At 37.5% G+C, this 17,272-nt stretch overlaps 1 protein-coding gene across 1 annotated transcript in view; it reads right to left on the reverse strand.

The window, feature by feature from the left end:
• The window catches only part of HSDL2 (hydroxysteroid dehydrogenase like 2), an 88,001-nt gene that overhangs the window by 11,030 nt on the left and 59,699 nt on the right, over positions 1-17,272 (reverse strand). The window contains exons 9-10 of the mRNA XM_082655714.1: positions 13,726-13,875; positions 10,091-10,219 (exon numbers count right to left, since the gene is read on the reverse strand). Of these exons, the coding sequence (XP_082511840.1) occupies positions 10,091-10,219; positions 13,726-13,875 (279 nt within the window). The remainder of the gene's footprint in view (positions 1-10,090; positions 10,220-13,725; positions 13,876-17,272) is intronic.

Below are 17,272 nucleotides of genomic sequence, written 5' to 3' on the forward strand. Positions count from 1 at the left end.
ATTGTAATAAGAAGACAAAGAGCTCCAGAAAAAAGTACACTGACAGGTAATCTGACACAGGGAGAATGAATTCTTAAAACTCAAAAAAAAAAAAATTAAACAGATAAAAAAATCCAGTTACAATGGGAAAAGGACCTGAATAGACATTTCTTCAAGGAATATACACATATGACCAATAAGCACATAAAAAAAAGTTGAACAGCATTTGTCATTAGGGAAATGCAAATCAAAACCACAATGAGATATTACCTCATACTCACTAGGACTGCTATTGTTAAAAAACAAAAAACAAAAACAAGTGTTGGTGAGGGCAAGGATACAGATAAATAGAAACCCTCATACGTTGCTGGTAGGAATGTAAATGTTCAGGTGCAATGGAAAACATTTTCACAGTTCTTCAAAGAGTTAAACATAGAATTACCATATGACCCAGCAATAAAGAGAAATGAAAACATAAATCTACACAGAAACTTGGACACAAATGTTTATAGCAGCATTGTTTATAACAGCCAAACAAAATATCTTTCAACAGATAGTCATAGAAAGAAATGAAGTACTGACACATGCTACAACTTAGATGAACCTTGAAAACATTATGCTGAGTGACAAGAGCCACACACAAAAGGTCACATACTGAATGATTCCATTTACATAAACTATCCAGAATAGACAAATCCCCAGAGAGAGAAAGCATATTAGCAGGTCCCATGGGAGGGGGGAGGCTGGAATGGGATGTTACTTAGATGGTATACGGTGTTCTTCTGGGGTGATGAAAAAGTTTGGAAACTAAAGAGAAGTGGTAGTTGCATAGCACTGTGAATGCAGTAAGTTAAACACCACTGAACTGTACACTTTACATGGTTAATTGTATGTTATGTGAATTTCATCTCCATTTTTAAAGAACAGAATTAAATACTGATACACGCTACATCCAGAATGAAACCTGAAAACAAGCTAAAAGAAGAAACACACTGCAAAGAAGCCAGTCACACAAAAAAATTCCATATATATGATTCTGTTTATATGAAAGTCCAGAATAGGGAAATCTACAGACACAGGAAGTAGATTAGTGGTTGCTTAGGGCTAGGGGCAGGAGATGGGGGATATGGGATTAACAGTTAATGGGTACTGGGTTTCTCTTTTTGAGGTGATGCAAATGTTCTAAAATCAGCTGTGGTGATGGTTGCGAACATCTGTGAATATGCTAAAAAAAAGTCAATTGTTTACTTTAAATGGATGAATTATATGGTATGTGAATTATATATCAATAAGTAAAAAAATAAAAAAAGCTACTGACATAGAACAATAAGTCAAATTGGTAATTAAAAATTTTCCCACAAAAAAATCCCAGGCCCAAATAGCTTCACTGGTTAATTCATAGGATATAAAATTTACACAAAAGTCAAATGTATTTATGTATACTAGCAACAAATAATTAAAAAAAAATTAACACAATAATTTCATTTAGAGTAGCATTAAAAAAGAATGAAATACTTAGGGGAAAAAAGCATGAACCATAAAAGAAAAAAATGACACATTAGACTATCAAAACCAAAATTTTTGTAACTCAAAAGATACCACTAAGAAAATGAAAAGATAAGTCACAGATTGAGAGAAAATATTTTCAAGTCACATGCATCTGAAGTTTATAAAGAACTCCTACAACTTAATAATAAAGAGACAAGTCAATTAAAAAATGAGCAAAGCGGGCTTCCCTGGTGGCACAGTGGTTGAGAGTCCGCCTGCCGATGCAGGGGACACTGGTTCATGCCCCGGTCCGGGAGGATCCCACATGCTGCGGAGCAGCTAGGCCCGTAAGCCATGGCCGCTGGGCCTGCGCGTCCGGAGCCTGTGCTCCGCGACGGGAGAGGCCACGACGGGAGAGCCCACAGCGGTGAGAGGCTCGTGTACCGCAAAAAAAAAAAAAAAAAAAAAAAAAGAGCAAAGGGATTCCTTGGTGGCGCAGAGATTAAGAATCCACCTGACAATGCAGGGGACATGGGTTCGAGCCCTGGTCTGGGAAGATCTCACATGCCGAGGAGCAACTAAGCCCATGCGCCACAACTACTGAGCATGCGTGCCACAACTACTGAAGCCCGTGTGCCAAGAGCCCGTGCTCCGCAACAAGAGAAGCCACCGCAATGAGGAGCCCGCACACCACAACAAAGAGTAGCCCCTGATTGCCACAACTAGAGAAAGCCCGTGCACAGCAACAAAGACCCAACGCAGCCAAAAAGATAAAATAAAAAGGAGCAAAACATTTGAATAGACAGTTCATCAAATATAAACAGCTATTAAGCACATGGAAAGATGCCCGATATTATTAATCATTAAGAAAATGAAAATTCAAAGCACGAGATACCACCACACACCCGCTAGAATGGCTATGATAACAAAGACACTGCCATTTGTGACATAATGCATAAACCTCGAGGACGTTATGCTGCATGAAATAAGCAAGACACAAGAAGACAAAAACTGTATGATCTCACTTATATGTGGAACCTAAATAAGTCAAACCCACAGAGGCAGAGAGTAGAATGGTGTGATGTTGGTCTCAGGGTACAAACTTTCAGTTATAAGGTGAATAAGTTCTAGGGATCTAATGTTCAGCACGGTGACTATAGTTAATAATACTGTACTGTATACTTGAAATCTGCTGAGAGTAAATCTTAAGTGTTCTCATGACAACAAAAAAAAGGTAACCATGCAAGGTGATGGATGTGTTAGCTTGAGTATAGTAATTTCCTAATGTATACAAATACCAAGTCATCATGTTATACACCTTAAATATATACAGTTTTTATTTATCAATTATACCTCAATAACACTGTAAAAAAATAAAAGGCAACTAGTAAGTGCTGGTGAGGATTTGGAGAAACCTGAACCTTTATACAATGCTGACAAGAATATAAAATTAGTGCAGCCACTTTAGCAAAGCTTGGTGGTTTATTAAAAAGTTACATATCAACTTACCACATAACCCAGCAATTGCACTCTTAGAAATCTACCCAACAGAAATGAAAATATATATCCACACAAATATGTGTATGAAAATATTCACAGCAACATTATTCACAATACCCCAAAACTTGAAACAACCCAAATATCCACCAGCTGGTGAGTGGATAAATACAACGGAATACTACTCAGCAATAAAAAGGAACTGAACTACTGATACATGCTACAACATGATGGATGAATCTCAAAAGCCTTATGCTAAGTAAAAGAAGCCAAATACGAAAGACTATATACTTTATAATCCCATTTATATGAAATGTCCAGAAACAGCAAATCTATAGAGACAGAAGGCAAGTTAGTGTCTGGCTGGCTGGGCAGTAAAAAGGGGGATTGACTGCAAACGGACAGAGAATTTTGGAGGGACTGATAGAAATGTTCTCAAACTGGATTATATTTACTTATTTATTTATTTATTTTAAAATCTTTATTGGAGTATAATTGCTTTACAATGGTGTGTTAGTTTCTGCTTTATAACAAAGTGAATCAGTTATACATATACACATGTTCCCATATCTCTTCCCTCTTGCGTCTCCCTCCCTCCCACCCTCCCTATCCCACCCCTCTAGGTGGTCACAAACCACCTAGCTGATCTCCCTGTGCTATGCGGCTGCTTCCCACTAGCTATCTATTTTACGTTTGGTAGTGTATATGTGTCCATGCAACTCTCTCACTTTGTCACAGCTTACCCTTCCCCCTCCCCATATCCTCAAGTCCATTCTCTAGTAGGTCTGTGTCTTTATTCCCATCTTACCACTAGTACCACTAGGTTCTTCATGACCTTTTTTTTTTTCTTAGATTCCATATAAATGTGTTAGCATACGGTATTTGTTTTTCTCTTTCTGACTTACTTCACTCTGTATGACAGACTCTAGGTCCATCCACCTCACTACAAATAACTCAGTTTTGTTTCTTTTTATGGCTGAGTAATATTCCATTGTATATATGTGCCACATCTTCTTTATCCATTCATCTGTTGATGGACACTTAGGTTGCTTCCATGTCCTGGCTATTGTAAATAGAGCTGCAATGAATATTTTGGTACATAACTCTTTTTGAATTATGGTTTTCTCAGGGTATATGCCCAGTAGTGGGATTGCTGGGTTGTATGGTAGTTCTATTTGTAGTTTTTTAAAGAACCTCCATACTGTTTTCCACAGTGGCTGTATCAATTTACACTACCACCAACAGTGCAACAGTGTTCCCTTTTCTCCATACCCTCTCCAGCATTTAATGTTTCTAGATTTTTTGATGATGGCCATTCTGACCGGTGTGAGATGATATCTCATTGTAGTTTTGATTTGCATTTCTCTAATGATTAATGATGTTGAGCATTCTTTCATGTGTTTGTTGACAATCTGTATATCTTCTTTGGAGAAATGTCTATTTAGGTCTTCTGCCCATTTTTGGATTGGGTTGTTTGTTTTTTTGTTATTGAGCTGTATGAGCTGCTTGTAAATTTTGGAGATTAATCCTTTTTTTTTTTTTTTTAACATCTTTATTGGGGTATAATTGCTTTACAATGGTGTGTTAGTTTCCGCCCCACAACAAAGTGAATCAGCCATACATATACATATGTTCCCATATCTCTTCCCTCTTGTGTCTCCCTCCCTCCCACCCTCCCTATCCCACCCCTCCAGGCTGTCACAAAGCACCAAGCCAATATCCCTGTGCCATGCGGCTGCTTCCAACTAGCTATCTACCTTACTACGTTTGTTAGTGTGTATATGCCCATGACTCTCTCTCGCCCTGTCACAGCTCACCCTTCCCCCTCCCCATAACCTCAAGTCCGTTCTCTAGGAGGTCTGCGTCTTTATTCCTGCCTTATCCCTAGGTTCTTCATGACATTTTTTTTTCTTAAATTCCATATATATGTGTTAGCATACGGTATTTGTCTTTTTCTTTCTGACTTACTTCACTCTGTATGACAGACTCTAGGTCTATCCACCTCATTACAAATAGCTCAATTTCGTTTCTTTTTATGGCTGAGTAATATTCCATTGTATATATGTGCCACACCTTCTTTATCCATTCATCCGATGATGGGCACTTAGGTTGTTTCCATCTCCGGGCTATTGTAAATAGAGCTGCAATGAACATTTTGGAACATGACTCTTTTTGAATTTTGGTTTTCTCAGGGTATATGCCCAGTAGTGGGATTGCTGGGTCATATGGTAGTTCTATTTGTAGCTTTTTAAGGAACCTCCATACTGTTCTCCATAGTGGCTGAACCAATTCACATTCCCACCAGCAGTGCAAGAGTGTTCCCTTTTCTCCACACCCTCTCCAGCATTTATTGTTTCTAGATTTTTTGATGATGGCCATTCTGACTGGTGTGAGATGATATCTCATTGTAGTTTTGATTTGCATTTCTCTAATGATTAATGATGTTGAGCATTCTTTCATGTGTTTGTTGGCAGTCTGTATATCTTCTTTGGAGAAATGTCTATTTAGGTCTTCTGCCCATTTTTGGATTGGGTTGTTTGTTTTTTTGTTATTGAGCTGCTTGTAAATTTTGGAGATTAATCCTTTGTCGGTTACTTTATTTGCAAATATTTTCTTCCATTCTGAGGGTTGTCTTTTGGTCTTGTTTATGGTTTCCTTTGCTGTGCAAAAGCTTTGAAGTTTCATTAGGTCCCATTTGTTTATTTTTCTTTTTATTTCCATTTCTCTAGGAGGTGGGTCAAAAAGGATCTTGCTGTGATTTATGTCATAGAGTGTTCTGCCTATGTTTTCCTCTAAGAGTTTGATAGTGTCTGGCCTTACATTTAGGTCTTTAATCCATTTTGAGTTTATTTTTGTGTATGGTGTTAGGAAGTGTTCTAATTTCATACTTTTACATGTACCTGTCCAGTTTTCCCAGCACCACTTATTGAAGAGGCTGTCTTTTCTCCACTGTATATTCTTGCCTCCTTTATCAAAGATAAGGTGACCATATGTGTGTGGGTGTATCTCTGGGCTTTCTATCCTGTTCCGTTGATCTATATTTCTGTTTCTGTGCCAGTACCATACTGTCTTGATTACTGTAGCTTTGTAGTATAGTCTGAAGTCAGGGAGACAGATTCCTCCAGCTCCATTTTTCATTCTCAAGATTGCTTTGGCTATTCGGGGTCTTTTGTGTTTCCATACAAATTGTGAAATTTTTTGTTCTAGTTCTGTGAAAAATGCCAGTGGTAGTTTGATAGGGATTGCACTGAATCTGTAGATTGCTTTGGGTAGTATAGTCATTTTCACAGTGTTGATTCTTCGAATCCAAGAACATGGCATATCTCTCCATCTATTTGTATCATCTTTAATTCCTTTTATCAGTGTCTTATAATTTTCTGCATACATGTCTTTTGTCTTCTTAGGTAGGTTTATTCCTAGATATTTTATTCGTTTTGTTGCAGTGGTAAATGGGAGTGTTTTCTTAATTTCACTTTCAGATTTTTCATCATTAGTGTATAAGAATGCCAGAGATTTCTGTGCATTAATTTTGTATCCTGCTACTTTACCAAATTCATTGATTAGCTCTAGTAGTTTTCTGGTAGCATCTTTAGGATTCTCTATATAGAGTATCATGTCATCTGCAAACAGTGACAGCTTTACTTTTTCTTTTCTGATCTGGATTCCTTTTATTTCTTTTTCTTCTCTGATTGCTGTGGCTAATACTTCCAAAACTACGTTGAATAACAGTGGTGAGAGTGGGCAACCTTGTCTTGTTCCTGATCTTAGTGGAAATGGTTTCAGTTTTTCACCATTGAGGACGATGTTGGCTGTGGGTTTGTCATATATGGCCTTTATTATGTTGAGGAAAGTTTTCTCTATGCCTACTTTCTGCAGGCTTTTTATCATAAATGGGTGTTGAATTGTGTCGAAAGCTTTCTCTGCATCTATTGAGATGATCATATGGTTCTTCTCCTTCAATTTGTTAATATGGTGTATCACGCTGATTGATTTGCATATATTGAAGAATCCTTGCATTCCTGGAATAAACCCCACTTGATCATGGTATGATCCTTTTAATGTGCTGTTGGATTTTGTTTGCTAGTATTTTGTTGAGGAGTTTTGCATCTATGTTCATCAGTGATATTGGCCTGTAGTTTTTTTTCTTTGTGACATCTTTGTCTGGTTCAAACTGGATTATAAGTGATGGTTGTACAACCCTATACATTTACTAAAAATCATATATACTTAATAATGGGTAGATTTTATGGTATGTAAATTATACCTTAAAAAAACTGTTCTAAAAAATAACTTTTAAACAAACTACTAGTAAGAACAATTTTATATGTATGTGTGTGTGTATATATTTCTCTTCCCAATATATTAATCAGGTAATCTTGTACAATATATTTTCTTTCTATTATAATGCTTTACTATACAGTGGCCTCTACTAGCCAAAAAGAGAGATTTTGAATAGTTGATCACTAGTTGCTTTAATTTTTTATATTTATAACATATCCACTCTATAGATTAGGTCACAGAAATGGCTATGGCTTCTTAAAAGAGTATGTTTAGGATATAAGGTCTAAATTGCGCCCATTCAAAAGACAGTAGATGGGATAAAGAATAAGAATGAAAAGACGTAAGAAGCAGAAGCAAAGTTATTTGCTCCCAATCTGAACTGCTGCTATAAAATAAACCTTATAAGGGACTGTCCTGTCAGTCCAGTGGTTAAGGCTCTGCGCTTCCACTGCAAGAAGTGTGGGTTCGATCCCTGGTTGAGGAACTAAGATCCCACGTGCCACTTGGCGTTGCCAAAATAAATAAATAAAATAAAATAAACCTTATAAGAATATATATATATTTTTAAATCACTCATTTAGCTCACTGACCTCCCCTAGCCTATCCAGGAGCCTATCCAGAAAGATATAAATGGAAAGCCCATTACAAGTTTATGCTACACAAATAAAACGTAAATTAAGGAGGTAACTTGATTCTTTCACCTTTGGAGGGCAAAATAGCATAATTTAGAAGTGCATGAGCTGGCGAGTTAGCTTGGATTCGAATTCTAACTCCAACATTGACTCACCCACCAAGTGACTCTGGGTTAATTATTTAATTAAGCAATACTTCAGTCTCCCTTTTTATAAAGTAGAGAAAATCTTTTATCTCAAACCATTATTGGGAATATTGCTTAACTCAACAGTAATCATATACGTATTAGCTATAATTACTGTTATTTCTGTTTTCAAATTGACAATAATTTTTTTTATTTTTAAAGGTCTTTAAGTTCAAAATATTGCATATTTATAAGGTTCAAATTTACAAAACGTTTATTTAGCATCCAAAGCACTATGTTTAAGCCCTATAGAGAAAGAGATTTTGAAACACTAAACAAACACTAAAGAAACTATTAAAATGATTAAAGAGGGACTTCCCTGGTGGCACAGTGGTTTAGAATCCGCCTGCCAATGCAGGCGACACAGGTTCGTGCCCTAGTCCAGGAAGATCCCATGTGCCACAGAGAAACTAAGCCCGTGTGCCCCAACTGCTGAGCCTGTGCTCTAGAGCCCATGTGCCCCAACTACTGAGCCTGTGCTCTAGAGCCCACGAGCCACAACTACTGAAGCCCGCATGCTTAGAGCTCGTGCTCCGCAATAAGAGAAGCCACTGCAATGAGAAAACCGTGCACCGCCACAAAGAGTAGGCCCCGCTCGCCACAACTAGAGAAAGCCTGCACGCAGCAACAAAGACCCAAGTCAGCCAAAAATCAATCAATCAATATATTTATTTTTAAAAAATGATTAAAGCGATAACTATTCATTATCATTAAAAGACGTTATAATGTACTAAATACTTTTAATGTACTTTTAAGTACACTAGTACTTTTAAGTACTAAGTACTTATAATGTACTAAGTACAAAGTGAAAAAAGTTACCAAACAGCAGTAATGCTATAATCTTGTTTTTATAAGTACACTTATATATTTATATACATTCATAAAAATATATATATGACTTTAAACCAAAAATCAACTGATGGTTATCTTTCAGTAGTACAATAAAAAATAATTTTATTTATTTTCTTTTTTCCTAAGCATATTTTCTAATTTTTGTATCTTGAATATTTAGCACTACCGTTTAAAAAAAGGTGGGGGGAAGTTGAAGAAACCTCAATCATTAGTAACATCACATACAAACTGGCTCAGATAGTATGTAGGCCATTAGCATCCTGGGTTAGAAATGGAAAGTGAGACTTACAGGGCACAGAATACATTATGATCTTCAATTTATGAAGATTAAAACAGAATAAAGAATAAATAACATTTATAACTCATTAAATAAATCTTTAGGATCTTCAGATTAAAATGTTACAATACTTTTGTTTAAAGTGCTGCTTCTGGGACTTCCCTGGTGGTGCAGTGGTTAAGAATCCGCTTGCCAATGCAGGGGACATGGGTTCGATCCCTGGTCTGGGAAGATCCCACATGCTGAGGAGCAACTAAGCCTGTGCGCCACAACTACTGAGGCTGTGCTCTATAGCCCACGAGCCACAACTACTGAGCCCGCGTGCCACAAATACTGAAGCCCACGCACCTAGAGCCCAAGCTCTGCAACAGGAGAAGCCACTGCAACAAGAAGCCCACCCACCGCAACAAAGAGTAGCCCCCTGCTCTCCGCAACTAGAGAAAGCCTGCACGCAGCAATGAAGAACCAATGCAGCCAAAAATAAATTAATTAAAAAAAAATTTTAAAGTGCTGCTTCTAATAAGTACATGTGTTAATTAACTTACTATCTAGAGTAGTGTTTTAAGAGTAGAAAATAGAAAAAAATTACCCTTAAAATTTTTCTGGCACATTTAGAGATACATGGGCAGAGCAGAAAATTATGCAGACCCTCTTCTTAGTGATGGATTCCACAGAAAGCAGGGTCACTGGGCCATGGGAGATGGCTGCAGTTTCCTATTACAATAGTTGGCAAGACTGAAGCATGATCTTACTCTTGATAAACAAGCTGCAGCTAAGTTCAGCACCTCTGGTAACCAATGTGTTATTGGAAATGATATCTTAGTCCAACTAGTAGAAATGAAGCCTACCTAATAGAATTTTCCTTGAACAATCAGTAAACAAGTGAAGTTAAAACTCACCTGAAAACATTTTTACAAAATCATCAGTAGACATACTCATCACCACATCTGCCCGATCAGAGGGCTCTCCATGTCCGACATTGCCACCCTTGCTTTTAAGATCAAGAAACCATGTTCCACCATCTTCACCTACACAGAAAAGAAAGATACAGAAATAAATGTTAAAGAAGCCCTGTTTTTCTTAAACTTAATAACTGTACAATTAGAATAATCATATATAATGCCGTTACCCAGGTTGAAATCCCCAGGCCTCTAAGAAATTCAGCCAGTATTTATTAAATACTTATTATGGGCCAGGCACTTGGCTAGGCTCTGAAGACTCTTCAATAACATGGTTCTTACAAAACAGGAAGTGGAGGGTGATGTGGAGTCAGGAAAGCCCAGCTGAGATTTAAAAGTTAAGTAAGAATTTGCTAGATGGGGGACTTGCCTGGTGGTCCAGTGGCTAAGACTTTGTGCTCCCAACGCAGGGGGCCCAGGTTTGATCCCTGGTCAGGGAACTAGATTCCACATGCTGCAACTAGAGTTTACGTGCCACAGCTAAGAGTTCGCATGCCACAACTAAGAGTTCACAACTAAGGATCCCACACGCTGCAACTAAAGATTCTGCACGCGGCAACGAAGATACCATATGCCTCAACTAAGACCCAGTGCAGCCAAATAAATAAATAAATAAATAATATTTGCTTGATGAGGACCTGAAAAAAGGAACAGAAGGACTGGAATGTACAAAGAGAGTGGATGGTGGCCTCAGATAAGCTTGTTAGGCAGTCCAGATGCAGAGCACAGTAAGCCATGTAAAGGGTTCGCTGATTTCATCCATACGCCATGGAAGGAGAATGACATTAGGTTTGTATTTTAAATAGATCACCCTAACAGCAGTGTAGAGAAGATATTGCAGAGGGATAAAGAGGATACAGAGGACAATTTAGGAAGGTACTGGGGTTGTTCAGGAGCTTGAGGATGTATGCCTGGGTCAGGATCGCAGCAGTGGAAATGGAAAAAAGTCCGCATATTTGAGAGAGAACTTCAAAGCAATATCACAAAACTAGGTAACTGATTGAATGAAGAGGAAAAGGTAGGGAGGGTGCAGAAGAACGATCTGCTTTGCTAGTTTCTGGCTTGGGAAGCTGGGTAAATATTGCTGTGTTTTTTATTGAGAGGACTACTGAAGAAGAGCAGATTTAACAAGTAGTGCCAAAGGCAGGTATTGGGAATGGTGAGTTGTTACGGACATTTTCAGATTGAGGTACCTTTGTGACAGCCAAATGAAAATGTCAACTGAAGTCTGACTGGGCTAGGAAGACAGATACATAAGGAATCAGCCCCTATGGTCACTAAAGCTATGTGAGGGGTTGGGGTTTTCCTAGACAAAGTCTGTAGAGTATAAAGAGTGCTAAGACAGTGACCTGAAGAATATCAACATTTAAGGAAAGGATGGAGAAGCATCTAGCACAGGAGACTGACAAGACATGATTACAGACGCAGAAAAAAGCAATGGAGCGTTTCCAGAAGGAAAGAGAGGTCAACAGCATCAAATGTTGCAAAGTGGTGACAAGGTAAGAATGACAAATGCCCACTGGTGACACAGAAGCCACCAAGGACCTTGGTGAGAGCAAATTCAGTGGAATGGAGAAAAATGACACCAGAACAGAGTGAATTGTAGATGAAAATAAGTTTGGCTCTGAAAGGGAGAAGAAAGATGGGGGGTGGGGGGTGTGATTGGGAAGGTTGTTACTGTTGGTTTTTTTTAAAAGATAGAATAGACTTTGGGAATGTTAAAAAACCACTGGGAAGGAGGCTTCAGGATGAACAGGTGGAAGAGACAGCACACATTTCCTGAGGAGACCAGAGGAAATGGGATCTAGAATTTTGCTACTCAAAGTGTGATCCATGAACTGCAGTACCGTCATCACATCAGAAAAGCAAACTTCAGACCCTACCTCAAACCTACTGAATCAGATTCTGCATTTTTAGCATGCCCAGCAGTGATCAGTATGGACATTAAAGCTTAGGATGCACGGATGTGGAGTTGAGCTCTGCCTGTTGGGAGAGGAGGAAGAGAGGTCAATGCCTACAACAGTATGCTATCAGATGGCAGGAAGGTGAAGCAATTCCTGTCTGTAGGCTTCTCTTATCTCTGTGGAAGAGGAGGTCACCTTATCTGCTGAAACTGGCAGGGAAGTGGTGAAGGGAGAGATGGGAGACTTGAGGAACACTGAGAGGTTTAAAAGAGTCACTGTGGAAAATGAGGCAATAAGCTGACCACAGAAACACAGAATGCTGACATTGGAGAGGAGGAGTGATGAATTTTTACTGATACAGATTCACTGGGTGGTGTGATTCCACCCCCCACCCCCTGCCATTTCTCCAGCAAGACTTAGCAGCCTGGATGCAAGTGTGGAGCAGCCAGAGAGTTTGATTATCCAGGACTAGGATTATGACAGTTGGTGACATAAGCACAAGGTCAGGAAGTTTAGGATACAGGTAAAAGAGTGATTGAACCAATGGACCATGGGTTCTAAGAAAAGTAAAAACAGGAAGATGCAGATGGATTAAGATAAAATAGAGGTGACAAAGGATAAAAGAACTGATAATGTCAAAGTTTGCATACAATGGGACTGTGTTAGCTAATTCTTAAAACTCTTGTCAACATGCATTAATACTATGCTGAGAAGAAAAATACTGAGAGATTTTAAAAGCTGACTGCATTCAGACTGACCTGAATAATCTCAAAGGTGAAAAATGGCAAGGGAGTTCCCTGGCAGTCCAGTGCTTAGGACTCGGCACTTTCACTGCTGTGGGCCCCGGTTCAATCCCTTGTCAGGGAAGTAAGATACCATAAGCCCGTGGTGCAGCCAAAAAAAATAAAAAAACAGGCAAGGTGCGCATGGTTGATAAATGACTGTATTATACTATCTGTCATGATCCATATATCCTTCTAAATAGGATTTTCTCTCAATTACATACACTAAAGAGTTATTTACCACTGGAAGTATCTGTAAGGGAATTTTATTTTACATATGTCCATATGCACTGATATTAACTTAAAAATACAAATTGGTAGAACAGAGAAGAACTACAAAAACAAGTAGAGGGCTTCCCCGGTGGCGCAGTGGTTGAGAGTCTGCCTGCCGATGCGGGGGACACTGGTTCGTGCCCCGGTCCGGGAGGATCCCACATGCCGCGGAGCGGCTGGGCCCGTGGGCCGTGGCCGCTGGACCTGCGCGTCCGGAGCCTGTGCTCCGCGGCGGGAGGGGCCGCAGCGGTGAGAGGCCCGTGTACCGCAAACAAAAAAAAAACAAAAACAAACAAAAAAAAAACAAGCAGAAAACAGGTCTATCACCTATATGTGGAAATACCAGTTTAAAACAAATAAATATAATTATGGATCAACATATATGAACCCCATGGTAACCACAAATCAGGAACTTAATAGACGGACAAAAACCAAAAAGAAAACACAAAAATACAAATCAGTAGTTATTTGCTATTCTTAAATGTCTACATTCTCGGGTAAGGGTCTGGATATAGCCAACTATTCCAGGTTATTACTACTGGAGGCTGATATACTTCCAAGGGAAATATCCTACTTTGTTTCATAAAAGCTCCAGATTACCAGAAGTAATCCTTACCTGAGAGTTCAAACTGATAGATTGCTTGGGTGGCTTTAACAATATCATCACTGAGAGAGTCCTTAACAATTCTAAATGTCCCTTCCACAGCTCCAGAACGTGGTTTTGGTGGTGGCTGCGCCTCCTTTTCTTTCAATTCTGGAAGAGCACCTATAAAATGTTATTGATATAAGTACCTTTAAAGCCTAGGCAATGTAAGGTCACACACAAAATTAATTCATTAGCAAACAGACTTGCTACCAATTAGACCCATTTAACCAAAATGACCTTAAATACATTCAGTGGCATCTTGAAGCATAAAAGCATAAATCAAACTGATGGAATAACAGCCAAATATGTCAGTTACGATTATAAATGTAAATGGTTTATACTCTTCAAGTAAAAGACTACCTCTCAGATTAGCTTTTAAAAAAACCCACTAATTTATACAGTGTTTATAATAAACAGATTTAAACAACCTATCAGAGTTTTAGTGGTAACAATTAATCACTCCTTTATCATTGTCCCTGAGTTCCAAAAACAAATGAGAAAAGACAACTGTGGAGTCAGAGAGATGGAGATCAGAATATCAACTGTGTAAATGGGTGGAGATGAATTGGCGACTGTAGCTTAAATCAACAGCCAAGTGAACTTCTCAATAACTTTACCTCTAAATTAAATATATTAACCTAGTCTTTTCATCCCTGGATTGAACCTGCCTCCTCCCATTAAGGAATGAAAATGCCTCTGTAAGTAAAGATCGTGTGAAAACTGAGGATAGTCTACTCTGAAAGAAAGAAGGCTCAAAAGGGTCCAAACCACACAAACTCGTTTCTTCTCCCAATCTCAATCAGACTGGTCCCTCCCACTAGATGAAGAGGTAGGTCAAACCACGTATTAGTCTCATGAAGGCCCCACTACCTAGAAACGCAAGGTCAGGAGAATAGAGGTTGCAACATTTTAAAATTTGTATTCACTGGGCTTCCCTGGTGGTGCAGTGGTTGAGAGTCCACCTGCCAATGCAGGGGACGCAGGTTCATGCCCTGCTCCGGGAAGATCCCATATGCCACAGAGCAGCTAAGCCCGTGCTCCACAACTACTGAGCCTGTGCTCTAGAGCCATGAGCCACAACTACTGAGCCTGCGTGCCACAACTACTGAAGCCCACGTGCCTAGAGCCCGTGCTCCGCAACAAGAGAAGCCACCACAATGAGAAGCCCGCACACCACAACAAAGAGTAGCCTCTGCTTGCCACAAGTAGAGAAAGCCCCACATGCAGCAACGAAGACCCAATGCAGCCAAAAATAAATAAATTAATTAAAAAAAAATTTGTATTCACTTAAACCATTGGCCATAACCATTCAGCATATGATGAGCCAGGGGAGATCTGCAGTGCATAGGACTGTTCGAATCCCATAGCATGAAGCTGTCCCCCAATACCAACCTCTGTGTCTTTATTTATCCTCCTGGAATTATTTGTGGGCAGTTTGGCTGCCCCCAGAAACAGTTGAGAATAATTTGTTATTTAAACTAACTCAAAGGACAATCTGTACTCTAGGCTGAAGATTAACTCTCCACCTATCTCCCAGCTCAAATTATACCCAGCCATCTTGTCCAATATAACTCACAAAGGCTATTAAATAAAATCTAACTGACAGCATAAAGATACTCCAGAGTATAACATAACCAATTCGAAAGTATCCTAAATTTATTGAATATAAACTACCTTCCATTATGATGTTTCCAGACACAAATAAACAGTAAAATCCTTCTCACAAAGTTCAGCAGATATTAAAGATGAAATACTTAAGATCCAATGGAGCAAAGAATACATTATTATTATGGTATTTTGAAGACACTTTAAAAATCAGATATGTATTTCAATATTTAATGCTGACAGTGTAGTGAGGGAGGTACTCATATAATGCCAATATTTATAATTCTGGAAGGAAGTTTCATAGTATGTATCAGGAACCCTCCCACTGATTATCAACTTTCAGTGATCCACTATAAGAAAATCCTGTAACATTTATAAAATGAAACAATTACAAGCCACTAAAATAAATATTACATTCATGTGATACAATACTAAGTTGCCAATTTCAAAACTTTGTTTTTGAAGACCTGGATAATATTCACAATATAATGTTAACTAAAACAAAGAATATACAATTAAATATAATATGATCCACTCAGGTAAAGTATTTATTTGTAGATATGAATTTTAAGTTATATTTTCAAAAAATAAGAGACTGGAAACAAATAAGCCAAAATACAGACAGTATTTATACTTGGATGGTGGGTCACATGTGATTTAAAAAATTTTCTTTATGCTTTTCTGTACTAAGCTTTTCTATACAAATTAATTTAAAATGGTATCAAAATTGATTAAATTACATTACAAAATCTATTGGATGTGGCCAAAGTTACATTAAGGGGGTAAATGCACAGTCAAAATTATTTTATTATTTTTAAAGGAATAAAAATGAATATTAGCCTAACAAGCAAGAAAAGGAACAAAAACGTGCAACCTCAAAGAAAGCAGAAAAAATAATAAAGCAAAAATGTTTAAAGTAATGAATCAAATGGTTGCAGAATTTTGTGAATATACTAAAAATCACTTAACTACATACTTTAAAATGGTGCATTTTTGGTATATGTAAATTATACCTCAAAGCTGTTATAAAAAGAAATAATCAGTAAAGAGAAAAGCAGTAGAATGAAAAATGAAATAAAATTTAAAATCTGGTTCTTTTGAGAAAAACCAATAAGATACAGTAAAATATGGCAACTTTCTGGAAAATTTAATCAAAGAAAAAAGGAGAAAAAAAACTTTAAAAAGAGAAAAGGGATAAAATAAATATGAAAAATTTTAAATTATAAATGAATACTACATGTCAACCCTTAAATAAATTTTAGAACTTCAAATGGACAGTTCTAGTTTTTTTATTTTAGAAAAAGTCAATAATTGAATGACAAAATAAAAACATTTTCAAAGAAACAACTTCAGAAAAGACTCAAATAACCAAGTAGGTGAGATATGTCAAAACTTCAAGGAAAAGAACATAGAAAAAAGAAGTTACCCAATTGACTGCCATACTCAAAATATAACAAAAAATAAAATATAGAAAATATATAATAAAAATGTAGACATTAATCTAAATAACTGATAAAAAAAATCTTAACCAACATCTAATACCTTACTTATGGGTAAAATCTAAAGATTTTCCCATTAAAATTAAGAATAAAATAAGAATACCTAAAATAGTTTCAATAAATATTTCCAAATTCTCCTGGAAGTTCGAGTCAGTATATTAAGAAATATGCCAGAAATAATCCTGTAAGATACTATTATTATATGTAGACAGTAAGTTTGGGCATTTAGGAAATTCAAGATAATTACTCAATGATAATTATATCAACTAACATTTATAGGGGACTTACTATATAAATTTCACAATATGATGCACTATCTATTATACTTAATCCTCATGATACTCACATAAGGAAAGTGAGACCTGAGAAAACTGTTTCAGAGAGCTGAAGTGACTTGTCCAAGGTCACAGATA

Source organism: Grampus griseus, assembly GCF_964374135.1.
Source record: "Grampus griseus genome assembly, chromosome: 6".
Lineage (NCBI taxonomy): Eukaryota > Metazoa > Chordata > Mammalia > Artiodactyla > Delphinidae > Grampus > Grampus griseus.